At 46.4% G+C, this 9,240-nt stretch overlaps 1 protein-coding gene across 3 annotated transcripts in view; it reads right to left on the reverse strand.

The window, feature by feature from the left end:
• Nucleotides 1-8,730, reverse strand: part of Ptpn2 (protein tyrosine phosphatase non-receptor type 2) — a 66,341-nt gene extending 57,611 nt beyond the window's left edge. The window contains exon 1 of one of the 3 annotated variants that reach the window (XM_052742395.1): nt 8,417-8,730. In XM_052742395.1, the coding sequence (XP_052598355.1) occupies nt 8,417-8,485 (69 nt within the window). In that variant the 5' untranslated portion in view covers nt 8,486-8,730. The remainder of the gene's footprint in view (nt 1-8,416) is intronic. The other 2 variants (XM_052742393.1, XM_052742394.1) reach the window with 2 other exon arrangements.
• Nucleotides 8,731-9,240: the final 510 nt, after the last annotated feature.

The following is a 9,240-nucleotide window of genomic DNA, read 5'->3' on the forward strand; positions in this document are numbered from 1 at the left end:
TTTAATATTGGTCCAAGGCTAAGCTGAGCTAAATAGTGAGTTCCAAAGCAGTAACAGCTATAGATTGAGAATTTGTCTCAAAAAACAAAAACAAGTCAGCTGGTCATGGTGGTGAATGACTTTAATCCTAGCACTGGGGAGGCAGAGGCAGGCAAATCTCTGAGTTCAAGGACAGCTTGATCTAATGAGTTCCAGGATAGCCAGGGCCACAGAGAAACCCTGACTCAAAAAACAAACACCAAAAAATCAAGTCAGGCATGGTGGCACATGACTTTAATCCCAGCACTAGGGAGGCAGAAAAAGACGGATCTTTGGTTGGAGTCCAACATGGTTTATATTGTCAGTTCCAGGCCAGCCAAGGCTACATCGTGAGACCTTGTCTCAAAAAACACACCAACCAACCAAAGAAAAAAACTCTTCCTACTACTAAACCATGGAGTTTTGTTTGGTTTGTTTGAAATAGGTGATGATAAATAGGCTGACCTGAAACCTTGCTCAGACTAACCTCTAAGATCATCTCAAGTCTCTCAAATGCTAGCATCAGTGTGGGGTCACAACACCTATTTCCAAAAGTAATGTTCTAAAAGCAACTGTTTATAGGGAATAAAAAGACTAAGAGGCCTGTTGGAGCCCAGTAGGTTTCCTAGTGGCTGTACCCAGCAGGACTTCAAAAGAGGTTGATTGGACCATGGGCCTGAGTACCAGGTGTTTGAAAGGGTCTAACTAGCAAAGGGGAGGTCTTTTGTTCCACCCCTTGACATTGTTATAAATAAACCCTTCGAATAAAGTTCTGGGCCAGTGGATAAGGATCCAGGCCCATCCGAGTCTATCCTGTTTCCTCTCTGTTTCTCTCCTCTCTATTTCTAACTAAGTCTCTTCTTATCCCTCAATCCTCAAGAGTTCCTGGGATAAATAATTATGGGGGCTGGTCCTCTACAGAGACCAGGCCCTCAACCAAAAATATTCAATTTATTCTTCCCTGCAAAAATTATAGTAAAGTATAAAGTAAAAGTTCTCATGTGCAAAGTTCAGCTAAAAGCTGAACATCTGGTTTTCGCTCAAGAACAATCCTTTTCTTAGTTCCTTCAGCATCCTCCCCCAAAAAGCAGAAGTCATAAAAACATTATCACAAACATCACCTATTGTAATAAAGCAGAATACTCATTTAAACAGCAGTAATGTGAGCTGTCATGTGGATGCTGGGAACAAACCCAGACCCTCTGCAAGAGCAACAAGTGCCCTTAACTGTTGAGACATTTCTCCACCCCTGATGTCAAAGATTGTAACAGGTGCTCATATCCAGCATGGGCTGGTAGGTTAGAAAGTTACCCAAAGAAAGCACAACTTTAGACATGAATACGAGGTGTTAAGCAACAGGGGAAACAAAGGGGGGGCAGTTGTGCAAAGGAAATTACATTCTAGAGGCCTCAAGAGGATGGTGGATACACACATTTCCAAGAACAGAACACAGTGGGGGAAAAAAGGAAGAAAAATGACATGGAAAATAAAACCACAGAGGCACCACCAGTGGTGGTGTGAGGCAGAAGGGCTGAATTTTACATTGTGGGCACTGGGGAACCAGTCATTAAAGGGCTGAAGTAGAGAAATAGCTGTGTTCAGTTTACTAACTCTTCTCACTTCTTCCCTTCAGGTTGTTTCTCAAACAGTCAGACTTATCTGCACTTCTTCCAACTCTGTCCCCAAATCTGCACAGTTGTAATGCACTGACCTTGCCCTTTAAAGAAGGGACCTGACCCTGGGGAGCTCAATTCAATGAGCCTTTTAGCCTTGACTGCACTTGCCCACCTGTAGCAAGGGGCCCTGTCGACTATCAACTCTCCGCGTTCGTCAACAGCTTTTCTCCCTCCTTTCTTAGTTACTACTCTCCAGTCTTCACTGCAAGCTTCCTTTCTCTACCAACTTTTCAAAAACACCTGCTGGAAGTCAAGATGACATCTACATGTTACCTGGGTAAATTTTGTTTGGTTGAGACAGGGTCTGTTAAGTACCACTATGTAGACCTGCCTGCCTCTGCCCACTGCATGCTGGGATCAAAGGCGTGTACCACCACGCCTGACTACCTGGATAGTCTTGATGAATAGGGCCTAGATGTCTCAAACCTTAAACAGCACCTATGTGTTCCTAAGTTCTAATTGTATGTATGGACAGATGAGTCCTCTCTTCTGGACACCACATTCAGTTATTTCAGTGTCTTATAAGTAACTCAACCACATGTACTTTAACTTCGTGTGTTTGGTGGGGGAAGGCACATGCATGCCAAGGCCCAGGCCCACAGGTCAGAGGACAACTTTCAGGAGGAGTCAGGGCTTGCCTTTTGTTGAAGTAACGTCCCTCTGCTGTGTACTGCAGGCTAGTTAGCCTGAGAGCTTCCAGCTCATTCTCCTGTCTCTGCTATCTTGCCTTTCAAGTGAGTGCTAGGACAGCCACAACATCTGGCTTTTTTTTTTAAGCAGGGTTCGAGGGAATGAACTCAGGCTGTCAGGCTTGTATGGCAAGCACTTCTATTTGCAGAGCCGTCTCCCCAGACCTACTTCAACTTTCCAACTGTGTTTCAGCCTATGTTCAAAGGCTTAACATTTCAACTTGACAGACTTCCCAGTGCTGTCTAACCTAGTCCTATCCAATCAACATGATCTAATTAAAAGTAAAAAATAGTACTTCCAGGTTTAAATTTCCTTAGTGAGTCTCTATTATATTAAGTCATTCAAACTCGGATCTACAAGAACCTTCTAGGTTCTATCTTATTCTTCCACACTTCAGGTTCAGAGCGAACTCAGCCCTAGACTACACTGTTGGGAGCTCTCCTTCAGTAGTCAACGCTGTGGCTTGTGCCCACTTCTTTCCCTGGAACACTCTTTTTCTTCCACTCCCTTGATCTTTTCTCAGTGGACCAATTTGCCCTTCAAGACTGTTAGGCCCTTTCCTCTCAAGAAGCTTCACTATTGAGGTTGGAGAGATGGCTCAGTTAAAAGCACCAGCTGCTTTTCCAGAGAACCAGGGTTTGAGTCCCAGCACCCACATGGTGCCTCATAACCATCTGTAACTCCAGTCCCGGGGGGATCTGATGCTCTCTTCTGGCCTCCCAGAGCACTAGGCACAAACATAGTGCACAGAAATACATGCAAGCACAACACACACGCAAGTTCATTCCAGGTATACCACTTTTGAGAATTAACTATATATATATATAGTTCCAAAACTACTCATTCACACAGCATCCTGTGCTTAATACTAGCTTTGTACTAAGCACTTTAAAAAACAATAACAGCCGGGCGGTGGTGGCGCACGCCTTTAATCCCAGCACTCGGGAGGCAGAGCCAGGCGGATCTCTGTGAGTTCGAGGCCAGCCTGGTCTACAGCGCGAGATCCAGGAAAGGCACAAAGCTACACAGAGAAACCCTGTCTCGAAAAAACCAAAAAAAAAAAAAAAAAAAAAAAAAAACAATAACAAGGGATAACTCTCCAACCTGTTTTTGAGACAGGTCTTACATAGAGTAGGTTAGCCTCAAATTATGCACCCAAGGATAATAGTGAACCTCTAATCCTTCTGCTTCTATCTCCAGAGTACTGAGACTCCAGGTATGCACCATTATCCCCTACTTTTGCTGGGGGCTGAACCCAGGGCTTCATGCATGCCCAGCAAGCACTCTATCAACTGAGCCACACCCCTTGCTTTCACATACAAAACATTTATTTATTGTGTGTGTATGCCACAGCACGTGTGTTGGCAGAGAAGAATGTGAAGTCAGTTCTCTCCTTCCACCTGTACATGGGTTCCAAGAATAGAACTCGGATTGCCAAGCTTTGGTTAGCACCTTTACCTGCTGAGCCATTTACTACTTCCCACTAGGTTGGACCCTAATGAATGTTGTCTTTCTTTTTCTATTTATTTATTTTGGTTTTTCAAGACAGGGTTTCTCTGTGTAGCCCTGGCTGTCCTGGAACTCACTCTGCAGCCCAGGCTAGCCTCAAACTCAGAGATCTGCCCGCCTCTGCCTCCTGAGTGTTGGATTAAAGGCCTGTGTCACCACTGCCCAGGTTAGTGTTGTCTTTAAACAGTGCCAACTATTAGCACCTAGCACTTACCAGGTTTGAGAACAAATGCCCTTCAGATTACGAGACTGACACAGAACCTGCTAAACCAAGAGGCCAACAAGAGTGCAAACTAGGAGCTTCCAAAGAGGTCCTCAAGACTCACTGAATCAGAGCCTTGGTAGCAGACATCTTGTCTACAGCCTTCTCTGTGAAATGGGGAAATAGATGCTCTAGAATCCTAAGAAAGCATTAAGTTCAAACTCTTCCTGACTTGCTTTTAGTATAACACCAATTAACACAGTTTTAATGCTCTTGAGCTTGGAAAAGAAAGTGCCAGCATAAACTACTGTTCTGCTTAAAGATCTTGGGTACTAGTCTAAGGGCGAGTTTTCTGAATTCCTTACAATGGAGTATGAAATTTTCAGTGAAACAAGTAGATGCATTTTTCCCTGTATTTATTTTCTGACATTTATTTATGGGCCATACACGCATGTGGAGATCAGGGAACCAGTTGTAGGAGTCAGTTATCTTCTTCCATCACGTGGACACCAAGGATCAAACTTAAGATTGTCAAGCTTGGCAGGAAACACAGGCTCTGAATCATCTTGCCATTGCCAGGGCTACACTTGTTTTTTTGTTTTTTTGTTTTTTTTAAAGATTTTATCTTTATTTTTAATTGTGTGTGTATATGTGTTTGTACACAAGATTGCACTCCCTATAAAGGCCATGAGATGCCAGATCTCCTGGAACTTGAGTTACATGCAGTTCTGAGCCACCTGATGTAGATGCTGGGAACCGAACTAGGGTCCTCCTAACCAGAGCTATCTCTCCAGCCCCCAAACCTTATTTTTTGAGACTGGGTCTCTCAAGGATGCTGGAGCTCACCGATTCAGCAAGGCTGGCTCACAAGAGAGCCCAGAGATCTGCCTGTCTCTATTTCCCCAGCACTAAGATTAGAGATGTACACCTGGCTTTTTTAATGTGAATGGCGGCGATCTAAACACTGGTGCTCATCCTTCCATGGCAAACATTTTACCAAATGAGTCATCTCCCCTACCTTCCAATTTTTTAAATTATATTTTTAACTTTGTTATTATTGTGGGTGCACTTAAAAAGGCACTTGAATGGAGGTCAGAGGACAATTTGTGAAAAAAGGTGACTCTCTCCTTCCATGTGGATCAGAGGACTGAACTCAAGTCGTCTTCAGGCTTGGCAATAGATGAGTTAACGCACAGAGCCACCTTGACAGCAAGATTTTTTTTCTGACAGAGTCTCAATTACCCTAGGCAGGCTGGCCTGGAACTCCAGGTTTTTTCTGGCTCCACTTCCCAAGTGCTAGGATTAAAGAATGTGCCACTGTGACTGGCATTTACTTATTTAGAATCTTTTTTGTACACAAGATCCTACTCCATCGTCCTGAATGGCTTGGAACTCACTCTGTAGACCAGGCTGGCCTCAAACCCAGGAGATCTGCCTGCCTCTGCTGGGATTAAAGGTATGGGCCACCAATGCCCAGCTACAGGCTAGTCTTAAACTCACAACAATCCCCGTGCTTTTTTCAGCCTCCTAACTGTTAGGTTACAGGCTGAACCACCACACCCAGCAATAAGTGCTTTTTTTTTTTTTTTTTTTTTTTTGCTGTTAAGAGGGATTACAACTTTCATTGACTTCTCAAGGACATTAATGTTATACATGTGTATACCCAATTAAGCCAAGTATGGTGGCTCATACCTGTAATCCTAGCAGTTAGGAGATTGAGGTAGAAGGACTGCCACAAATCCAAACCTAGTAGGGCTACATAGTAAATTTCAAACCAGTTTGTGATACTAAGCAAGACCTTGTCTCAAAAAATAAATGTTAGGCTAAATTAACTTGTAGTAATAGCCCTTTAAAAACTGTTTTTACACACACACACACACCCCTAATTTTATGTGTGTAGTTATTTTGCCTGCATGTGCACCATGTACATACCTGGTGTCCTTGGAGGTCTGAAGAGGTCTTCAGATCCCCAGGAACAGGGGCTAGAGATAGTTGTGAGCTGCTTATGGGTGCTAGGAATCAATCAAGCCCCTCTGGAAGAGACGGGTGGTGGTGGTGGTGGCAGCGGCGGCAGCGGCGGCACAGCACGCCTTTGGTCCCAGCACTTGGGAGGCAGAGGCAGACGGATCTCTGTGAGTTCGAGGCCAACCTGGTCTACAGAGTGAGTTCTAGGACAGGCTCCTAAACTACACAGAGAAACCCTGTCTCAAAAAACAAACAAACAAAAAAAGTCCTAGCACCCAGGAAGCAGAGGCAGGATGGTCTCAGTTCAACACCAGCCAAGGCTACATAGGAAATCTCAAAAAGAAACAAACAAAACCACCTCAGAGACCTCCTGCCTTTGCCTCTCTTGAATTTCAGGATTGAAGGCATGTACTGCTGGGCAATCTTTTCCTTCTTAAGTCTGTACTTCTTATATCATTTGCACTTTTGAGGCAGCAGTCTCTGCCAAAACCATTCTAAGCACAGAAAAGAGACCTGGAGGTACACACACACACACACACACACACACACACACACACACACACACACACACAGATAAAAATGAACTAGAATTTGCATATAAGATTTTCTACAATTTCATTCATCCCAGGACTTTGACAGAAGTCCAAATATCAGGAGTTCAAGGCTAGCCTGGGCTACACTGAGACCCTGTCACAAAACAAAATATAGCATAACACAGATTATATCATTGGAAGAGTCCTTATTAACATTCTTGAGAAACTAGTGCCTGGGCTGGAAAGATGGATCAGTGGGTAAAAGGAATTTGCTGCCAAGTCTGATACCCAAGTTCTATCTCCAGGACCCACATGGTACAGGACCACCAAATTCTGAAAGTTGTCCTCTGATCTCCACACAAACACCAAGGGACATGCCTGCCCCCCTCCCCATGTGATGATGATGATGATGATGATAAAAACTAGTGATTTATTCTAACGTATGCTGAACCTGGCAAATCAGGGTGTTTAATATATTGGTTGCTACAGTGTTTAAGAAAATATGTTCTAGCCAGATGTGGTGGCACACACCTTTAATCCCAGCACTCAGGAAGCAAAGACAGGATTTGTGAGCTCAAGGTCAGACTGGTCTACAAAGCTAGTTCCAGGCCAGCAAGAGTTACAGACCCAGACCTTGTCTCAAAAGGGATGAGGGAAGAAATAAGTACTTAAAAAAAAAAAAAAAAAAAAAAAAACCAAAGAAAATTTTACTGTCATCTAATTAAATGTAATGGGGGGGGGGGAGAACAGAATCATCCAGAGGTAAAACAAGCTTTCTAGCTTCTTTTTGTACTGTTAGAATGAGCCAAAACATAAGGAGACACATTTAATAACTCACCAATCGCTAAATTCAATCTTGGGAGCAATATGTTAATGATTAGCAATGAATCATTTGTAAGGGGAGAAAGTTTTGCCTGGAATAAAAGGTAACCCACTAGCTGTAAAAATCACAAACGTTCGTAGTACAGAACACTTTAGCATGAGCTGAATAGGTAGGTAAGGCTATTCTGATGACAGAAATCAGCGGCAACCTATGGACATGTGGCCTCTCTGGGGCTGAAAAAATGAGTGCTACAACCATCGGTGCACTCACTTGGGAAACGCGCTCCAAAGCAAAACTCACATAAAGATCTGTGGTGCACTGTACACACGTTTATAAAGTATGCCTAAGCAAAGGAAATTTTAAAGAGGACGCTACTTTGACCACTGATAAGACAACCAAAGCTTCTGGTTGTTCCGGGAAGCTCTAGCAGAGAAATGACCCCACTCTCCCGGAGAAAGCAGCCCATGAAAAGACTGGCGATCCCCGATCCCTCGGGAGCTCTCGCCGCCGCTTCAGCTCCAGCTCTGCTCATCTCCACAGGCCCCCGGGATACGGCAAGTCACCGGCACCCCGCTTCGCTTTCGCTGGCCCCGGCCCGAGGGCTCTGTCGCCCTTTTCGCTGCCTGGGCTACCAAGTGCGCTCCGCCACCGAACACCGGGCGTCAAGAACGCTGTCGGGGAGGAAGCCGGAGGCTTTCTCAGCCCGCTCCCGACGTCCCTCGAACCGCTACCCAGCGCACCACACGCCGGGGCCGGGCCACGCAGCCAGCAGGCGCCGCTGTGGCGCCGCCTTCGGAACCAACAGCCTGCAGCCACCTCGATGCTCCCCGTCTAAAGCCCTCGCAAAAGGGGCGAGGGCTTTCCGCGCAGGCGCGCCCCTGACGCGGCCCGCGCTCGCCACTTCCGCCCGAACGGGAGGCGGGGGAGGCGACGCGGAGCCGGCAGGCGCGAGCTCGGGTCCGCGGACGAACCCAGACGCCGCGCGGGCCTGAGGACTCACCAAGTATAACGGCTGCCAGCGACACTGAGCGTCCAGTTCCTCGAACTCCCGCTCGATGGTGGCCGACATGGCGGCGGGAGAGCGCGAGCGGGAGCGGAACCACCACAGCGGAGAGGCTCGGGCCCCGCTCTATCCGGGGAGAGCGCTGGCGCTGTGGCGCATGCGCGCTCCGCGCCCCGCCCCGCCCCCACGTCGAGCCGAGCGGGCCTTGGGGAAAGTACCTGGAGCGTCGGACGTCAGCGCGCCGCCTCGGCGCCGCGTGGGTCGGACGTCTCGGGGGCGGGGCGGGGCGGGCGCGAGGGGGCGTGGTCCGGAGAGTGCCCAGGTGGGAGGGGCGGGGCCGGGCACCACCCTGGAGCTACATGGGACCTTGTCTGGCCCAGGAGGTGAGAAAGTCCCTGGAAAGTCACCAGCCAGCCTCGCCTTCCTCGCCGCCCCGGTTCTCCTTTTCTCCTTAGTCTTCAAGTTTTTTAAAATGCAGGATATGAATTCTATTTAAATAGCATTTAGGTTGGTCTAATGGCCTTTGTTCAACTTTAGAACATAGTCGGTCCCAACAAGTTTTGTGACAAACAAAGCTTTATAGGAAAAGTGAAGGCATTTGGGAGAGTGTCTTGTTTAGAATAAGACTCACAGCTCCAAAGTTAGTGTTGTCTGTTCAAAGTACATGTAAGTCCCCTTCTACGAAACAAGTGCCTGGCTCCGGAAATCGTTTTGCCTCAGATTTAAGATAACTCAATGTTGGTGAACTCATGTGCTTAAAAATCTTACCATCTGACAATCTTAAGAGATGTGGAAGATGCTTCTCGGCCTTTTAGCCAAGA

Source organism: Peromyscus californicus, unplaced genomic scaffold, assembly GCF_007827085.1.
Source record: "Peromyscus californicus insignis strain IS unplaced genomic scaffold, ASM782708v3 Scaffold_17__1_contigs__length_78620276, whole genome shotgun sequence".
NCBI classification, from domain to species: Eukaryota; Metazoa; Chordata; class Mammalia; order Rodentia; family Cricetidae; genus Peromyscus; species Peromyscus californicus.